Genomic DNA, 20,773 nt, shown 5'->3' with positions numbered 1-20,773 from the left:
ATTGTTTGATGGTCTGTCCTTCCAGCGTCAATGGGTGGAATTTCTTGTAAGTCAGACAGGCTTACCATTTTATATTCTTGCATTTTTATGTGTCTCTCAGCTGGTGCTTGCTCAGTGTATAGGAGATGAAAAATGTGGAGGATGGCCTCATTCTTCTTGCTTGAAGCATGGCATCACTATGAGAACTGTTGGAAGCTGTGTGTACTCCAGAACATGGCAAACTGAGACATTTCAGAATTGTGCTGACCTGGGAATATCAGAAAAGAGAAAACACCAGTAGTTACTCATTGCAAAGGGCCATCTCACAAATCAGCTGATACGGTGAGTGAGTAAGTATCCTTTAGAGTTTAATTAATAATTTCTCTGGTAGGGATTAAATATATGCAAGTCTAATTTGCTTTATTTTTTTTAATTAAAGTGCCTCAGTTCTGAAATGTATTTATCAAGTAGTTATCCCTTAATCTTGCAAATATTGTATTTTGTCTTCTTTTCTAACATTACTATAAATTATTTTTTTGTAATCATTGTCCTCTTTGTGTGGCTGTTAATTTTAAGATAAGCAGATAGTTGAAATTGCTGACACAAGGATCTTCAGTGTCTTTCAAGGGCATCCATTCAACAAGATGTTTCCCAGATTTCAAACCCTCACTGTATTTTTAAGAGGTAAGTTCAGAAACTAGAGACAGTTAAGACATGTCATTCATTATTTAGCCATAGACATTTATAATGCCACAGATGACTCATAGCATTTTAGAGTTTCATTAGTTAATTGCAGAAAAATGTGAGCCACATCATTCTAAAAAAAAAAAAGTTTAAAGTGTTGTTTTTTACTTTTATTGCCGGTTCGCTGAACTGGAATTTGCGAAAGTGCACTTTTGTTGAAGTGCACTTTTGTGAAAGTAAGGTCGTACTTTTCTTGTTCAAAATAATGATATTTCGATCAAAAAAAGTAGACCCATATATATATATATATATATATATATATATATATATATATATATATATATATATATCTATGGGTTCACTATAGAATCTCGAAATACTGAAATCCCAAATTTCAGTATTTCGAAATTCAACAGCCAAAAGCTTTAAATCCCGAAACCCCAGAACCGCGAAATTTAAAATCATGAACCTACACTACAAATACACCACACACATACACATACACACAATGTCCCCCACAATCAAACATACAATCCTACACTACAGACAAGCAGGGGGACAAGACCCCCTGCACCCCCCATGTGGGGGATGTGCCCCCACACCCCCTACTTATATATACTAACTCTGAAATCGCACAGTCACACACACAAAGGTAACTCACACACACACATTTCATAACCCCTTGCACACACACATCACAGCCAAAACACACACTAACATACACTAAAGCCCCTAACCAACACACTTACGCTTACATACTTACCTGAACTTACACCTATCCATTCACAGACCGCAACACTAGAAACGCTATTTCAAAATCTCCGAACTTTGTGATTTTGAATTTCGCACTACTGGGGTTTCGCGATTTAAAGCTTTCGGCTATAGAATTTCAAAATACTGAAATTCAGGATTTCAGTATTTCAAGATTCTATAGTGAACCCATATACATACATATATATATATATATATATATATATATATATATATGTGTGTGTGTGTGTGTGTGTGTGTGTGTGTATGGGTCCCTATCAGTTAATTGAGTTTTCAGAAACTCGAACTCCATATGATCAAGTTTTTAAAAACTCAAGTCATTTGAATGGAGATTGCAGTACAGTGAGGATCGGGAAATTTACCCTTTTTGTCACTGTAGTCTGATCTCGGAGTTGGTATATATAACTTGCAGGTGGTGTGGGGGGGTGCTGGGGTGGCTTGCCCCACCCACAAAAACATAAACAAGGTAGATTTTTTTGTAATTTTTTTTTTTTTTTTTTTGATGTTCAGGTTTTCAGAAACTCAGTCATATGGTCTTTTTGATATTTTTTTCAGGTTTCCAAAAAGTGTAAAGGGTTAAAATGAAATTGCATGTGTCCTAGATTGGGATTCTTAAACTATAGATCATGATCCCATATGAAGTCATGTAACTGAATGTTGGGGTCACAAAAAATTTGGCAACAGTAAAACGTTTCTGGACATGGAGATTGCATTTGCCAGACAGTGTATTGTCCAGAAAAAATAAAATTGTCTGTTGTCTTTTTTTTGGGGGGGCATTCTTCTTTGAGAATGCCCTTTGCTTCTGGTCGCAAACACCTGTTGCATCTGTGCAACCAGTTGTTTACATCTTCAAATTCCAGAAGAAGTTTGGACTGAGGAGTGCTGACCACAATGGATAAATGACAGGTAGGTGTTTGTGTTTAGCCACTACATGACCTTTCTGTAGACAACAACAGGAGTTGATACTCTTCTTCTGGCTTTTCCCAGTTAGGGGTCACCACAGCAGATCTCCTGTCCACTCATGATTGGCAGTGGAGTTTTACAGTGTCAAGTTGCCAGCCCAGCACCCAACCTTCCACAGAAGGCACACACTTACTCATGCCTAGGGCCACTTTTGAGTGTCCAGTCCACCTACAGCATGTCTTTGGGATGTGGGAGGAAACCGGAGCACCTGGAGGAAACCCACACAACCACAGGGAGGACATGCAAACTCCACACAGAAGGCACCCAAGCCGAGGATCAAACCAGAGAACCTCTTGCTGTGAGGCAGTAACGCTAACCACTACACCACCATGGACAACAAGAGCTGATACTAAATGTATCAAATGTTTCACTTCAGAAGTCTATCATAAACTATGATTGTTGAACAGCATGAAAGAAAGTATTTGGGGTGGCCATAAATATTTTCTTATAAGCTGTCATGCATGAATTTACTGTATTAACTTTGCTGTTACAACAAAATTTAATAAAACCTGAGTAGGCTTCATATAATGTAGGACTGGAAAGTCTGTTATGAAACTAAATTGTCAGACGTATCATGATGTTCTTAGAAATATCAGGAGTGAAACAGCTGCTCTTTTTAAGGAAATAAAAAAAGAATGGAACCTCAAGATGAGGTGGAACATATAGAGAAGTTTGATGTTATGTTGTCCTATCTCACCGTCATTCTTGCTGACTGGGTTCGGATCCGAGCATCAGTTCTGACTTGGCCTAGTACTAAAGCTCAAGAGCTTCCACTGGCTTGAGGCTATACCCTATCCCATCATGCTTAGGGAAGATAACCCAGATCTCGTTTGCTGCTAAACTAGATTGGGTGCTTCTCACTAGGCTCAGGCTAAGTGACATATACTTTTTTTGGATATTATTCGATTAGTTCTATATATTTTGTATATATATATATATATATATATATATATATATATATATATATATATATATAGTTGTATTTCCTAGTTGACAGTGGTTTTATGTCTCATCTGTGGTGAATACCTAAGTTTGCCACTTGCTGTGTTTGTTGTGGCTGCCCATCACTTTCGTTAGGCCTACAACTCCCTATTCCATCCTTAAAAACTTTATTTTACCTTTAACGGACCCATTTAAGTTAGAGGATTCATATTTCTTCTCCTTCTGTCCGTTGTTGAGCCCGTTTAAATTAGAGGGCAACTCCTTCCTTCTAATTCTATCCCTTCCTAAGAGGTTTCATCGTATAAGGTAGAGACGTCTCCTCTGGTTAGAGGAGATCGTCATTTTAGTTAGAGACCTCACCTCTAGCCCCTTTCTTTCCCCTGCTTGATTGTTTAAAAAAAAACAAAAAAAAAAACAAAAAGTAGAGTAGCAGTTATATAATTACCTTTTATCATAGTGTGGTGTGTTTGATAGCTTGATAGTTTTTTACTAGCCTTGTTATCTCTATCTTTAACCCAGTTTCCTGGGCAGCGTTCATTGTTGCTGCTGTGGTTTTTTCACTATGTCCAAGGAAGGAAAAGAAGTGAAGCAGTCAGGCTTCAAAAAGTGTGATGCCTGTTATTAGAAAATGTCCTTAACCAAAGGGCACACTAGCTGTGTTTACTGTTTAGGTGCGGTACACCTTCAAGGCTCATGTTCCATTTGTCATGGGTTCAGTTCTAGGGTACTGCAGGAACGTAGAAATAAACTCATGATCAAGGGATTGCTTTCTTTTGCTGAGGCACCAGAAGGGAACCAGACCTCTTCCAAGGCATCTCATTCCCCAAAGTCTGACAAGTCAACAAAAAGAGCTTCTTCTTTGGCTCCTGCTTCTGAGCTGGCTAAAAACCTATCTAAGGATACGACTTTGGACCTGAAGGCTTTTGGGTCAGAAAAGATGACTACTTTGGTTTCACCAGTTTTGTCAGAACTGACTAGGAGCCATATACGGAGCCGGTCCCCTATCTTGGAGCCAGTTTCCTCAGTTCCTTAGTCACCTATTTTACAGTCTGTGGCTGGCAGTGTAAAATCCTCAGCCCCTTCCTCTCGATCATCCATGAGTCTATCAGATGACAACATGGAGCCCTTGGTCAAGAGGTTGCTTCAGACTCTGGCTCTAGCTAAGATCCTTTTGAGTCCAGCCCAAAAGGAATTGAAACTGAGTTCTGCTACTGTCCCTGTTTATATTCCTCCTCTGACCTGAGTGGTTTTGGAGCCGGAGTGCTTGTATGTGTTTGTGGTGGAACCGTCGAGTCTAAGACTCACCTCAGGGTTTTTGGCCCCGACTTCTGCTCCGACCTCTTCTGTACCATCTTTGGTCGAAGGGTCTGGGAGCTGATGCTTCCCCTTTGGGTCTGGGGATGAGAGTCAGATCGGACCCTTGTCGGATCTGAATCTACCTCTCGGGCATCGGTGTGGGTGAGCTTGGCGCCTACATTGGCCTCGGAGCCCACCTTCTTGGTGCGAGAAGAGTTTCCTGGCTCTTTGGAGCCAGAAGCTTCTTCTGGCCTGGGTTGTGGTGCATTCGAGGTGATGAGGAATGTGCTGTCACCCTTGATGGCTCCATTCTCAGATCCAAGCACTCTTTCCCCTAATAAGCAGGTGTCTGCCTCTCTACCTTCCCCCCCAGGCATAGAGAACCAATGCCCCAGGATGCCCCATTGGGTGAGTCCCTCTCTTCTAAAACCTCCCCAGAGGATCCCTCTGGGAATGTCCCTCAGAAGAGAACATGCAAGATGAAACATCTAGACTTCCCTGAGGAGTCTGTCACTTCAGATATGGACTTGGATGATTCAGAAGGGTCGTCGCAGTCACCCTCTGAGATGGCTCCTTCTCAGACATCCTAGAGATCGTGAAGCAGAGAGGTGGCTGGAAGACCTCACCCCTTCTGAAGATGAGTCCGTATACCTGGGGCATTTCATTCTCGACCCTCCACCTCTTGAGAGTCTCCTTCCTTCGACCAACATTATTAGTCGAAAGGCGTGGGGCTCCCCAGAATCTGTGGAACCTGTTCCGAGAAGGCCCAACAAATTTATGACAGCTCCATCAGACAAAAACTTTTTAACCAGAGGTGTCCCAGTAGATGCTATGGTGGGGGCGACGGCCACCAAAAAGGAGTGAGCTGAGACTTCTTCATCTGACCATCTGCCGAATAAAGAGTCTGGAATGATGGACAGGTATGGGAATCATTAGTTCTCATCAGCGACTTTTACACTCAGATCGCTAAACTATTTGACCCATTTTACCAGAATTCAGAGGGATCTCCTAAAGGAGCTAGGTGATACCCCCCCAAGGTTCCACAGCTAGATAGATTTCAGACAAGGTGACTGCCCAGCTTGCAACCTTAAATTCAGTAGTCAACTTCTCTATGTGGCTCATTTCTTATGCAGACGATGGTGCGAGTAGGGAAGCTAGTACAAAGCATTCTATAGCTATGTCAAGAATCTTAATGGCAACACTCAGATCTGTTTTGAGTTACAGCACAATCACACTAAATATACAGAACCAACTGATATTGCCAACATCCTGGCAGATAGGTTCAGTGCTAACTTTACCCCCCCTCTCACCCCCTAAAGGGCCCATCTCTATACTGGAAAAATGCAAAGTTCCTGTAATCACGGCTGCACAGGTAAAAACCACACTCTCCAAAGTCAAGAACACAGCATCCATGGGACCTGACAACATCCCAGGCTGCATTCTACATGAACTACAGAACGAACTGGCACCCCACCTAAGTACCATGTTCAATCATAGCCTCACCTCAGGCTTTTTGCCCACTGAATGGCGCACAGCAACAGTTATCCCACTCCACAAAGAGGGAGCCACCACGGACCCTGGAAACTACCGCCCCATTAGCCTGACAAGCCTGGTCTGCAAGGCCATGGAACGTATCATCATGGAACTTAAAAACAAAGACATTGGTAACCTCCAAACTCTGGACCCCACCCAGTTTGGGTTTGTAAAAGGCAGATCATGTCTCCTAAACCTGATAGACTTCTTTGAAGCAGTCACCAAAGCCATAGACGAGGGTAAGGTGGTTCACACAGCCTTTCTAGATCTCACCAAGGCTTTCAACACCAACCCCCACTCTGGAATTATAGATAAATTCACTAAACTAGGTATAAATCCCTATGTCACAAGATGGGTTGCCAACCGGCTCACTGACAGACCCTACACCGTAAAAGTAGCAGACTCCAAATCCACCTTCAGACCAGTGACAAGTGGAGTACCACAGGGTTCAGTCCTGGGTCTTCTCCTGTTTGGTATCTACTTCTCTGAAGTACAGGCTAAGACAGAAGGTCTTTGGCTAATGAAGTTCCCAGATGACTGCAAACTAGGAGCCATAATCAAAACTCCTAATGGTGTGGACATCCTACAAAAGGGCCTCACTGAGACAGATACCTGGTGTTAAAGCCATGGCTTCAAGCTCAATGCCAAAAAGTGCATTGTCATCCCCTTTGGTAAAAAGTCTGTACCTATGAACTACCACATAAGCTGTAGTCTACTTAACACCGAAAGTATGATGAGACCTTGAGACACAGGTGGAAAGTAGTCTCTCCTTTGATAATCACATCGCCACAGTAGTCAGGAAATACTTCTACGTGGCACACCTCATCACAAAAGGTTTCTCATCCAGGAAAAAAGAGGTCATTGTTCCCCCTCTACTCGTCACGCATTAGATCCATTATGGAGTACAACACCCCTTTTGGTATATACCTCACAAGACATCTACAATAACTGTAAAGGCCGCAGAAATATCTCACAAAGGGGATTACCGGCCTCAAACAGATGCCCTATGCCAACTGTCTCAAAAAACTCCAGCCTTACTCCATTGCATACGCCTACTCAGAGGTGATCTCTGCCTAACATACAAAGCTATGTCAAACCCAGAGCTGTTGGACATGCTCCACTTAAAGAAATCCCAATCCCTCCGAGCTACATGCTCTAGGGACCTAAACCTTGTCACCACAATAAACAGAATATGCTGGAGGAATAGATTCCTGTCCCAGAGACTTCCCATACTCTGGAACAAACTACCTATCTATATCAAACAAAGCTCCTCATTAGCACTCTTCAAGAAAAATCTTGATGATTGGATGAGAAATAGGAAATTCACCCCGGGGATCACTTCTGTGGCTCTGCTCAACAGGGGCACAGGAAAACAATTTTCTCGGGTGGCAAAAGCAAGGGTATCTTTTTAGCTAGGCTTATATAAGCCCTTGGGCCAATAGCCAAGTACCTACCTATGAACCTATGAACCTATGAGGAGGCATTCCTGGATGCACCTTTGCGAGTTCGCTGAGCCCTTCAAGTCTCCTTCACTAATGCCCCTTTTGACGGGTCATCCTTGTTCGGGCCAAAAGTTAAGGAGACTCTGACCAGGTGCAAACAAGAAGGCAAGACTCTGTCTGCTGTGTGAGTACGTTTTTCCCTCCCTACCAGGCCTTACCCCAAAGGCCAGAAGGGCGGGAAAATGTGGTTCCATAAATTTCAAAGAGTTTTGTCTGATGAATATGGTGAATCTTCCCCCAGAGGGAGTGGGGGAAATAACAAAGAAAGACACCGACCTTGCGGCAGAGGGGAGGTCCACAAAATGGGTCTATATTAGATATCAAACTTTCAAAAATTCGACTGTCATATGGTTGACACCATATGATCGAACTTTTGAAAGTTTGAACATTTTAACGGGGATCTCAGTACGGGGCAGAATGGGAAGATTTCCCTTTTTTGCACTATAGTACGATATCAGAGTTGGTATATTTAAAGAGCAGGGGGTGTGGGGGGTGCAGCCCCCCATGTGGGGGGGTGCAGGGTGGCTTGCCCCCCTGCTTAAAATGTTCAGGTAGGTTATTTGTGTAGTTTTCTTTAATTAGATGTTCGAATTTTTAATTAAAAGTTTGATTATATGGTGTCGACCATATGACAGTCGAACTGTTGAAAGTTCGATCATCTAATATAGACCCCACAAAATTAGGGTGACAGAAATATGTTCTCTGGCACACCCTTCTAGCACTCCTGAAAGGATGCCCACCTGTCCACCTCTGGAGGCAGTTGGGGGAAGATTATCACTGTTCCCAAAAGCCTGGCTAAATATCACTCAAGACAAATTGGGGCAGTCAATAATATCCAGGGGATACAACATACCCTTCTCCATCCCACCCCCAAAACAAGATCAGTCCCAGACATTCCACCCTGTCAAAGGGATCAAGCAACTCTAGAGATACAAAAGTTGCTAATAAAAAGTGTCATCCAAGAAGTCCCCGTAGACCAAACCAGATCCGGAACTTACTCAAGGTTCTTTTTAGTTCCAAAAAAACAGGGGACTGAATATCCATCTTGGATCTCAGCAGGCTGAACAAGTCCAAAAAAAATAAAAATTCTGGATGGTGACACTGCAGTCTATACTTCCCTTTCTGGAAAAGACAATTGGATTTGCTCAATCGATCTTCAGGATGCGTACTACCATATAAAAATGGACAGGTGATCCAGGAGACATCTACACTTCTGGCTGGGAGCCAGTCATTACCTATTCCAAACTCTGCCCTTTGGTCTCACTAAAGCTCCCAGAGTGTTTACCAAATGTATGGCAGTAGTCACAACTCACTTGAGGCATCTAGGATTCCGGGTGTTTCCATACTTAGATGATTGGCTCCTGACTGCTACCACTGAGCATCTACTAACCAAGGCAAGAGACACCACTGTCCATCTTTGCTCGAAATTTCAAAAAATCTGCCTTGTTGCCATCACAGCATATTACGTTTATAGGAGCAGACTTAAACACAGAAGACATGGTAGCAAAACTGTCTCACAACAGGGTACAGACACTGTGACATCAAGTGTCCATCTTGCTGTCAAAAAAGAAAGTACTTGCAAAGTTGGTTCTAAAGGTTTTGGGCACTATGGCAGCTGCTATAACATTAGTATCTCTGGCACATCTACATATGAGAGTCCTACAGTGGCTTTTCTTTGCTCACTGGTCCATGCAGGAGTTACCCGTGTCCCACAAGATCTTCATTCCAGACTCCTGCAAGAAAGACCTACATTGGTGGCTTCATTCCATGCAGGTAACTCTAGCCAAGCCATTCATTCTCCCCCAACCAGCAGCTACAGTGACCACAGGTGCTTCCCAGATAGGGTGGGGACAGCATTATCTGGGAAAGACTGTCTAAGGAAATTGGCAGGAACATGAGTACCACTTGCCTATCAATGTCCTAGATATGAGAGCGGTGCTTCTGGCATTGCAAGCATTTCAGAACTTCTTCCACCAGGTACGATTGCAATACAGACAGGCAATATGTCATTGGTGTGGTATATCAACAAACAAGGCAGGAACAGATCCTACCCCCTGTGTCGAGAGGCTCAAAGAGTATGCCAGTGGGCAGTCTCTTCTCAACATTTTCTGATTGCAGTGCGTATTCCAGGGAAATCCAATGTGATAGCGGACAAATTGAGCAGAGTAATTCTAATGCCTTAGGAGTGGTCCCTAAAACAGGAAATTGCAAACCAGATTTTTCGCAAGTGGGGCCAGCCTTGCTGCAACCTGTCTGCCATGTCCATGAACACCAAATGCACCAGCTACCTTGCCCTAATTCCCCCACCAAGGGAGTCACCAAGGGATGCACTCATTCATGATTGGCCCCTGGAACTCCTTTATGCCTTTCGCCCATTCCCTTTAATCCCCAAAGTTCTACAAAAAGCCAAATCATTGAGTTGCAGGTTTATACTCATCGCTCCATACTGGCATCGTCAGATCTGGTTTCCTTTCCTATGGCCCCATCTTCAAGAAGAGATGTGGATTCTTGACCCGGTACCAGATCTTCTGACTCATCAGTCAGGAACTCTCCATCCCTCTATCCAGACCCTCAGACTGAAAGCTTGGCTGCTCCACTTCCAATCCTAGCCAGGCTTCCAGACATAGCCCCTGCAGTGAGACATATTATAATTTCAGCTCATAAGAAGACAACAATTAGAAAGCTTTATGCTAGCAAATGGAAAAGATTTTCTTGTTGGGCTTCTAAGAATCACATAGACCCCTTCACAGCCCCCATAAGTACAATTTTAGATTTCTTAGCAGAAATTTTTAATGAAGGTGCAGCAGCAGCTACCATACAAGTACAATTAGCCGCCATATCTAACTACCACATAGGAGACATGGGATCAAAAATAATGTCTCACAGATTATGCAAAGCTTTCCTGAGAGGTACATTCTTAATAAGGCCTCCAATAAGGGAACCACCAACTCCTTGGGACCTCAATTTGGTACTGTCTACTCTGATTCTCCCACCATACGAACCAGCTTCCTCTTGCCAACTTAAATTTCTAACCTGGAAAACAGCTTTTCTGGTAGCCATTACTTCTGCTAGGAGGGTTTTGGAACTTCAAGCTCTGTTCAGCTCCATATGCTCTCCCTACTTAGTTTTTCACAAAGACAGTCTCTTTGTTCCTTCCCAAAGTATGTTCTGAAATCAACTTAAATCAATCCATTGACCTACCTGTTTTCTTTCCAAAATATGGCAACAAGGCAGAATATTCGCTACACCAATTGGACGTGCACAGACAGTTATGCTTCTACTTGCATAGAACAAAGGAATTTAGAAAATCTGACCAGTTATTCATCTCCTTCTCAGAAAACAGAAAAGGTGCACCAATATCAAAAGTTACCTTATCAAAATGGCTTACTGGCACTATTACCCACACATATAATTCTCAACATAAACAACTGCCAGGAAAGATTAGAGGCCACGTAACAAGAGCTATGTCAGCTTCGACTGCCTTTCATGCCAGATTACCTATGGATTCAATCTGTGCTGCAGCCACATGGATCAAACCTCATACCTTTATCACTCATTACAAAGTAGATGTGGCTTCCCAGAACAGGGCTTCCTTTGGTTCCACTGTTCTGAAGAGTTTATTCCCTTTAGCCACCCAAGAAAGAAGCTGCTAAGGACTCTCTCTCAACAAGCAAGAATGAAGGCGAGATAGGACAACATAATATTAAGAAGTTATGTACTCACCATAATATTCCAGGTTTGTTGTCCATAATCTCACCTTCATTCTTGTGTTCCACCCTCCTTCCCCCAACCTTTGCTCCTGGAGGATCGAGAGGAAATTTTTATTGGTGGCAGATTGTATTCTCTGCTTCCGTTCTTGCCTCCTGAGGCATAGGCCATAAATATTACTATTGGGATTTTGTATATAATTTCAAATGTGTTACTATTTTGCAAACAAGATCTGGGTTATCTTCCCTGAGCATGATGGTTTACTATCAATATCTCGGAAGTAAAAAAAAAAAAACGGTACGAAACAGTGAAGTGTTATACCAAAACTGCACCTAAACGAATGGCCCTAATGTCGAAAAACAGCCGTTTATGCCAAAAATGTCGACAGCGACATTTTATGGCATTAACAACAATGCCACCCTTACCACAACTCCCTAATCCCTACACCTAATCTCCTGTGTATGCAGGGGGGCAGGTGCCCCTGCACCCCCCTGTGGGGGTCTGTGCCCCCCACACATCCCCTAACTTATTAGTCCATCTCCGAGATCGCACTACAGCGACGAAAGGGATGTATTTCCCTAACCGCACTGTACCGTGATCCCTTTACATGAGCGGACGTTATATTTGTGAATGCACAGTCCATTCGCAAATATACCATTTACTCATGTAACTTCACATATGAAGTATTCGAACATGTGTTGTTAGAATACTTCATAGCCGTGCAATTGCACGGCAACATTTTAATGGTAAATCTATATATATATATATATATATATATATATATATATACATATATATATATATATATATATATATATATATATATATATATATATATCTATATGTATACTTGTGTGGTGCATTCCATAGTTTAGTAGGCTACCCTTTTTGGTTTAAAGCAGTTTTGCAGTGTTAACTTAGATACTTAGGCTTGTAGTTATTGCTGCTATTGTTAATATATTATTTCTCCAGTCATGTCAAAGGAAAAAGAGCATAAAGAAGCCAGGCAGTTGGAGTTTAAAAAATGTGATCAGTGTAGTCAAAAAGTGTCAGTTACAGATGGGCACTCTAGCTGTGTTTATTGCCTTGGTGCCCTCCATTTGCAAGACCCGTGTACCATTTGTCATGATTTTAGTAGCAGGGTCCTGCTAGAGCGAAAAAATAAGCTTACAGTTAGGGGCTTATTAAAGGTTCCATCCTCAGAAGCCTTAAAGGCATCTCAGAACTCCAAATCATCATCTCCTTTTTCCAAAGCTGAAAAAGTTAAAAGATTTGTCGTTTCGGTTCCAGCCTCGGAGCCACCTAAAAAAGTGGTTGCTTCAGAACCAAGGGCTCTTGGCTCCGACAAACCAAAATCTGCCTCTTCGGCTCCTTCTATATCCTCGGAGCCGACAGAGTTGCTGACAACGAGACGGTCTCCAATCTTGGAGCCGGTTACTCCTATTCTGAGATCACCCATATTGGAAAGGGCTAGATTTCCGTCATTATCCTCCCGTTCCTCTAGGAGCTTATCTGATGATGACATGGAGTGGGTGGTGAAGAGACTGCTTCAAACACCGGCGCTGGCAAAAATTTTATCAGATCTTGCCCCAAAGGAATCAGAACCATCCAAGTCACCATCCCCATCCTTGATTCTTCTTGCGTCCCGTCTTGTGGTTTTGAATCCAGAAATCTTGAGTCCGATAGTAGTGGAGGCATTGGATCAGAGACCTTTGTTAGGTCTGTCAGTTCCAACATCTGCTCCAACTTACTCGGTTCCATCAGATTTCGAGGAGTCTAGGAGCCGACGTTCACCCATTGGGTTCGAGGAGGGGAGTTGGCATGGACAATTGCCTGATCTGACGCTACCCCTTGGTGCCTTGGCGAGGTTGAGCTCAGCTCCTACATCGGCTTCGGAGCTGCCCGCTCTGCCTCGAGGTTGGCCCTCTGTCTCTTTGGAGCCAAGGACCACTTCAGAGTGGAGCAAGGGGCTTTTGAGCTGATGGAGAGACTGCTGTCACCCCGGACAGCTCCACTCTCTGGCCCAGGTTCTTTTCCCTCCCAGGTGTCTGTGTTGGTCTCAACATCACCTCACTCCCCCCAAAGCATAGACACCCAGAGCCCCAGGAACCCCCTGAGGGCAGCATCATCTCGTCCGAAACTTCACCAGAGTACCCCTCTGAGGAAGTCCCTTGAAAGAGATTGTGCAAGAGGAAGCACATAGACTCCCTGAGTCTGTCATGTCAGATACTGACCTGGATGATTAGGAAGGGTCCCCATGGTCCCCCCCTCTGAGGATGTCTCCTTTGTTGATATCCTTGAGATCCTTAAACAGAGGGGTGGCTGGTAACTCACCAACCCATCAGAGGACGAGTCGGTATACCTGGAGGCTTTTGGGTCTCACTCTTTCACCTGCTGGGTGTCTCCTCCCTACAACCAACTAATGAATGTGATATCTCATAAGGCCTGGACTTTTCCAGATACAGTGGAGCCTGTTATGTGGAAGCCCAATAAATTAATTTTTAACCAAAGGTTTCCCTGTAGATGCGATGGTGGTGGCAGCGGCCACCAAAAAGGAGTTGTCAGAGACCTCCTCATCTGTCCATCCTCCAAATAAAGAGTTGCAGACTATGGACAGGTATGGAAAGCAGGCTTTTTTCTTCAGAGGCTTTTATGCTGCAGTCGCTGAATTACTTGATCCATTTTACAAGACTTTAAAGAGATTTCCTAAAATAGCTGGGAGATACTCTTCAGGGTACTGTAGCTTGGGTGATCACAGATAAAGTTTCCGCTCAGCTCTCCATCCTCAACTCAGTGGTTAACTCCTTCATGTGACTGATTTCATATGCAGCTGAAGGAATGAGCAGGGCAGCAGGTACAGGAATTTCCTTAAGGAGACATTCCTGGATGTGTTTATGCAATTTTGCCGAACTCTTCAAGTCTTCCTTCACCAATGCCCCCTTTGATGGCTCGTCCCTTTTCGGGCCAAAAGTGAAAGAAACTTTGACCAGATGTGAACAGGAAGGGAAAACCTTGTCTGCCATAGGAGTCCATTTTTCCATCCCCACTAGACCTTATCCTAAAGGTCAGAAAGATGGAAAGATGTGGTTCCACAAATCAAAAAAAGTTTTTTCCAACACACGTGGTGAAACTTCCCATGGGGCAGAGGGGGGGAGTAACAATGGAAGATGCTGACCTTGTGGCAGAGGGGGTCTGAAGAATCAGGGTGACAGAGATACGATCACTGGCCAGCCCTTCCAGTGGTCCTGAATGGAGGCCCGTCTGTCCATCTCTGGAGGCAGTCTGGGGACACTTGTCACTGTACCCAAATGCCTGACTAGAAATCACTCAAGACAAATGGGTACACTCATATCCAGAGGTTATTACATACCCTTTTCCACCCCCACCCTGTAAATCAGTCCATCCCAGATATTCCACCTGGTCAGAGGAACTATGCAACATCAGAGATACACAAGTTGCTAGAAAAAAAAGAGTCATTCAAAAGGTTCCCACAGGCTAGATTAGATCCAGAACTTACTCAAGGTTCTTTTTAGTTCCAAAAAAAGACAGGGGACTGGAGACCCATATTGGATCTCAGCAGATTGAACAGGTCTGTAAAATAATCAAAGTTCCAGATGGTGACACTGCAGTCTATATTCCCTTTTCTCAGGAAAGACAATTGGATGTGCTTGATAGAGCTCCAAGATGTGTACTACCATATAAAAATGGACAGGCAATCCAGGAGACACATGTTTTCGGCTGGGAGCCAGTCATTACCAATTTTGAGCCCTTCCATTTGGTCTCACTACAGCCCCCAGAGTGTTCACCAAATCCATGGCAGTGGTTACAGCTCACTTGGGATATCTACGATTCCGTGTGTTTAAATATCTAGAAGACTAGCTCCTGACTGCCACCACCAAGCATCTACTGCTACAAGCGAGGGACAAAATCATGCTTCTCTGTTCTAAGCTAGGCATTACAATAAATTTCAAAAAATCTACCTTGTCCCCTTCACACTGTATTACTTTCTTAGGTGCAGAGTTGCATTAAAAAGAAATGATGGCAAAACTTACCCCCGAGAGAATTCAGTCCCTACATCATCAAATCAGGAGCTTGATAGCAAGAAGAAAAGTTCAGGCCAGGTCTGTGCTAAAGGTTCTGGTACCATGGCAGCGGCAATTCTTCTAGTACCTCTAGCACTTCTCCACATGAGTGTCCTCCAATGGTTAATCTTTGCCCAATGGTCCATGCAAGATCTACCACTGTCTCATCAGATAATTATCACAGATTCATGCAAGAAGAATCTTCTTTGGTGACTTCAAACAAACCAGTTATTCTTGGGCTGCCCATTTGGATTCCCACAACCAACTGCTGTACTGGCCACAGATGCTTCCCAGATCAGGTGGGGGCCATTATCTTGGAAAGACTGATGTTAAGTTGTCTATCTCGCCTTCATTCTTGCTGTTTGGGGATCGGAGCCGATCCTCGGCTCTGACTCGGCCATCTTCAATAGCTTGAGAGCTGTTTACTGGCTCGAGGCTACCCCTTATCCCATGATGCCTAGCGATAGCTACCCAGATCTCGTTTGCTGCTTCAGCTGTGAAGTGTGTCGTTTTCTGGCTCAGGTTTGTATTTTCAAATTTTTTGTGTAGAAATATATTCTTATACTTCATAAAACTATTAGATAATTTACCTTTTCTTAGTTTTATTTACTAGTTTTGTTGTTGAGTACCTTGTTCTCCTTTAGTCCCTTTTAGTAGAACTCATTTAAGTTAGAGAGTTCTCCCCTCCCCCAGTCCCTTTCCAAGGAAGCCATTTAACTTAGAGGCTCTCCTTTCCTCTGTTTAAAGGGAGTATGTTTTATATATTTTTTACATAGTCTGTTGTTGACTAGAGTAGAAATTTTTTCTATCTGTGTTTCTTTTCTGGTGCTTGGTTGATATGTCTAAAGAAGCTAAAGTTTCTGGATTTAAAAAGTGTGACTCATGCTGTCAGAAAATGTCTCTGACAGATGGGCACAGTAGTTGCGTTTATTGTTTGGGTGCTGTTCACCTGCAGGACTCTTGTTCTATCTGCCATGCCTTTAGTCCAAGAGTCCTGCAAGAACAGAAGAACAAATTGATCCTTAGGGGTCTGTTAAAACTTCAGGATTCACCGGTAAAGAGTTCACAGCCAGTGAAATCCCCAAAATCCTCTAAACCGTCGGCTCCATCTTCGGAGCCAACCCCGGTACAGGATTTACCCAGTATGTCGGTTCTGGCTGGCACCAACAAGACAACCCCTCTGTCGGCTCCATCGGATGTTTCAGAGCCATCTCGGAGCCATAAAAGGCTGAGGTCCCCTTTGTTAGAGTCAGTTCATTCGGCTCCTGGCTCTCCATTATTGCAAAGTGAACATAGCCACCACTCTTCACACTCCTCTCAATCCTCTAGGCTGTCAGATCATGATGTGGAGAGAGTAGTAAGTAGGTTGCTAAAATCACAGGCACTAGCTAAAATGTTGTCTAGCCCTCCTCAACAGGTATCGACTCCATCCACCTCCCTTTCTGTTCCTCCTCTGACTCCATTGAGCTCACAGCCGGAGTTCCTTGGGGATCGAGTAGTGGAACCGTCGGCTCTGATAACTATATCTCCTTCAGTTCTGACGTCAGCTCCAATTACCTCAGTGGTACCTTCCATCGAGGGAACTGGATGCCGGGGTTCCCTCGTCAGCTCCAAGGGGGCGAGTGACATCGGACCCTTGTCTGACCCCGTTCTCCGTCTCGGAGCATTGGCGCAGGTGAGCTCGGCTCCAACATCGGCCTTGGAGCCATACCCCTCGACACGGAGAAAGATTCCTATTGCTTCGGAACTGGAGCTTTCTCTGCCTCAAGGCAGGGATGCCTTTGAGGTCATGCAGATTGTGCTGTCCCCCGAGTTAGCTCCACTACCAGCCCCACTGGCTCTGTCCCCCGTAGTGTCTGTGCCAACCTCTGCTCCTCCTCCAGACCCCAAGCGTAGGGAACCAATGCTCCAGGACACCCCATTGGGTGTTTCCTCTTCTTCCGAGGCCTCCCCTGATCACTCAGAAGAGCCCCCACGGAAGAAGAAGTGCAAGAGGAAGCACTTTGACTCCCCTGAATCTGTCACTTTTGATACAGACTTAGATGAATCAGAAGGGTCCCCAAGTTCCCCCTCTGAATATGTTTCCTTCTCAGACATCCTGGAAATGCTTAGGCGGGGGGGGAACTGGAATCCCCTAGCCCCTACCGAGGATGAGTCTGCATTCCTGGATGCTTTCGGTTCCCGACCTTCCACCTCCTGGGTTTCTCCGCCTTTCAACCCACTTATGTCCGTAGTGGCTCGAAAGGCTTGGTCAGCTCCAGACACAGTGGAACCAACTCCGAGGAGACCTGGTAAATTTATTACAGCCCCCAGAATAATTAATTCCTTTCTAAGGTGTGCCCATTGATGCCATGGTGGTAGCAGCAGCCACCAAAAAAGAGTTAGCGGAGACCTCTTCATCTGTTCATCCCCCTAACAAGGAGTCTAGGACGATGGACAGGTACGGAAAGTGAATATTTGCTTCAGCGACCTTCTCCATGAGGTCACTGAATTACCAAAGTCATTTTACTCGACTTCATAGGGATCTCCTTAAAGAGCTTGGGGGTACCCTTCAAGATCCTACAGCTGAGGGAGCACAAGCCAAAGTAGCTTCCCAGCTAGTGATGCTTAATTCTGTAGTTAACTCCTCCATGAGGCTCATTTCCTATGCAGCCGATGGAGCGAGTAGAGCCATGGGCACGGGTGTAGCCTTTAGGAGGCATGCGTGTATGCAGCTGTGTCACTTTGCGGAACCCTTTCGAGTGTCCTTCACCAATACCCCCCTTTGATGGCTCCTTTCTCTTTGGGCCACAGGTAAAAGACATGTTGACTAGGTGTGAGCAAGAAGGCAAGACTCTCTCTGCCATGGAAGTCCGTTTTTCCACTCCCTCTAGACCTTACCCCAAGGGTCAGAAGAGTGGGAAGATGTGGTTCCGTAAATCTCAGGGAGCCTTGCCTGACACAAGTAGTGATTTTCCTCCAGAGGCAGAGGGGGAAACAATAAATGTGATAGTGTTCAATCTTTGTTCTTAATGGGTTGAGCCGATCCTCGGCTCCGTGCCGGCCTCTTGCAAGCTCTGCATCGAGAAGAAGCTCGAGACAATCTAATACCCACAATCCCCCTCTGCCTTTACCTCAGATCTAGTTTGCCGCTGCTGCATACGCATCGTTGGGAGCTAGCTCGAGAGTTTCTAAGCTAAGATATAACTTTTTTTGTTGTATTTTCTTAAGAAATATATTCTAGTTGATATTATCTGTATTAACAAGTGTGATTGTGTTGTGGTTCCGTAATTCCTTGGTACCGTTAACCTTATTTTCGGTATTTTTGTATCGGGCCTACTCCCTTCACATCTACCATATTGAGACAATTTAACGGATTTGACATTAACCTGATTGTGACTTTTACTCGGATTGACTGTGTTTTTCTGTAGTTATATAGTGTTATACTATGTCGGAGAAAGCAAAGTCTGGTTTCAAACGTTGTCAGTGTGGCCAAAAAATGTCGGTCACTGACAACCACAGTTCCTCGTCTACTGCCTTGGCCCTCTTCACTTACAAGAGGATTGCTCCATCTGTCACTCTTTTAGTGGGAGGGTCATGACAGATAGGCGCAGGAAACTGATGGACAGAGGTCTACTGAAACCAGCTTTCCAAGAGGCTTTGGATGCTTCTGACCAGGCATCAAGTCCTCTAAGGAATCGAAGAGCCTAAGTCATCGGCTCTGAGCTCTTCTTCAAAGGTTAGATCACCGGTTCCACAGACTTCGGGCGAGTGTTCAACTGGTGTCGGTTCCTGAGCCTCGAGTCTTGGAACCGGTGATGGACCATATTGAGGTCGGCTCCGTCTTCGGTTCCTTCGACCCGTTCTTCCTCCAAACTTTCGGATGTCGATGTGGATCGCGTGGTGCAGAAGTTGTTGGAGCATTCCTCTCTAAACTTATTTTGGTTTCCACCCAGTTGGTGTCGAAACTTGAAGGCCTTCCTGTATCTCCATCCATTCCTCCTCCGAGACCGATTCAGTCTTTGGAGCCGGAAGAGGCTGATCTGCTGATTGTGGAGCCCTCGGGTCCAGAACCGTCCTTTTCTTGGTCTGTTCCCCTTACCTCGACTCCGGAGTCTCGAGCCGACGGTCTGTTCTTGGTTCCGGGGCGAGTCGAACCGGCGTGTCGGTTCCGACTCTCCCTCGGGCCTCGGCACGGATCGATTCGGCTCCGTCCTCGGGTCGATGCCTTGTGCCCGTGTCAGGATTCTTCCCATTTCTTGAACCGGGGACTCTTGATCGGCGGGACCGGGGCGTTCGACCTGATGAGGAAGGTCTTGTCTACCCAGACAACCACATCAGTGGAAGCAGTTTCTCCTCCCCATAAAGGGCCTTTGTCTTCATCTGCACCCACGGCCACATCCAAGCGTCGGGCACCAGTGTCTCAGCCACCCCTGGTGCCCCCCTCTTCCTCGAGGCTTCTTCGGATGCTTCCCACGAGGAAGTCCCTAGGAAGAGACTGTGTAAGAGGAGACACTTGGATTCTCCACAGGAATCCATAACATCTGATACTGACTTAGATGAGTCAGAGGGTCCCCTAAGTCACCTTCAGAAGATGTCTCTTTTCAGACATTTTGGAGATCCTGAAACAGAGAGGTGACTGGCAGTCCCTTCCCCTTCTGAGGATGAGTCAGTTCTGCTGAAGGCATTTGGTGCTCGCCCTTCCTCCTCCTGGGTCACTCCGCCGAACTAATGGAACTTATTGCTCAAGGGGGCGGGCTCCTGACACAGTGGAACCTGTTCCAAGGAAACCGAACAAGTACATCACAGCACCTCAGGATAAGTCCTACCTTACAAAAGGAGTTCCAGTAGGCTATGGTGGTGGCTGCAGCCACGAAAAGGAGATGTCGGAGTCTTCTTCGTCTGTCCATCCGCCTAATAAAGATTCTAGGACGATGGATAGATATGGGAAGCGCATTTTTAGTTCAGCGGCTTTTTCCATGCGGTCCCTGAACTATTTGACCCATTTTACACGTCTGCAGAGGGATCTAGTCAAAGAGTTGGGAGATACCCTCCAGGGTACTGCAGATGCAGCTGTCTCAGAAAAAGTGACAGCGCAACTTAATACCCTAACATCGATTGTTAACTCGTCCATGAGGCTGATTTCTTACGCGGCGAAGGTTCGAGTAGGGCAGCACTTCAGCGATTGCTCTTCAGAGACAATCCTGGATGCGCCTATGCTCCTTTCTGGAAGCCTTCAAGTCTTTCTTTACAACATTTGCGGTGCCACTCTTTTGGCCCCAAAGTAAAGGAGACCCTTACCCGGTGTGAACAAGAGGAAAGACTCTGTCTGCT

The 20,773-nt window shown here is 44.8% G+C and overlaps 1 protein-coding gene across 1 annotated transcript in view; it reads left to right on the top strand.

The window, feature by feature from the left end:
- MCMDC2 (minichromosome maintenance domain containing 2) overlaps positions 1-20,773 on the top strand; it is a gene marked incomplete at its 5' end in the record, with an annotated part of 2,309,393 nt that overhangs the window by 679,083 nt on the left and 1,609,537 nt on the right. Inside the window, 1 exon segment of the mRNA XM_044067368.1 lies at positions 556-663. Within this exon segment, the coding sequence (XP_043923303.1) occupies positions 556-663 (108 nt within the window).

The sequence above is a fragment of the Protopterus annectens genome, chromosome 3.part1, assembly GCF_019279795.1.
Source record: "Protopterus annectens isolate FY-2018-M chromosome 3.part1, PAN1.0, whole genome shotgun sequence".
In the NCBI taxonomy this organism is placed as follows: domain Eukaryota; kingdom Metazoa; phylum Chordata; order Ceratodontiformes; family Protopteridae; genus Protopterus; species Protopterus annectens.
Note: the sequence above shows the minus strand (reverse complement) of the source record. Positions and strands in the feature narration are given on the sequence as shown.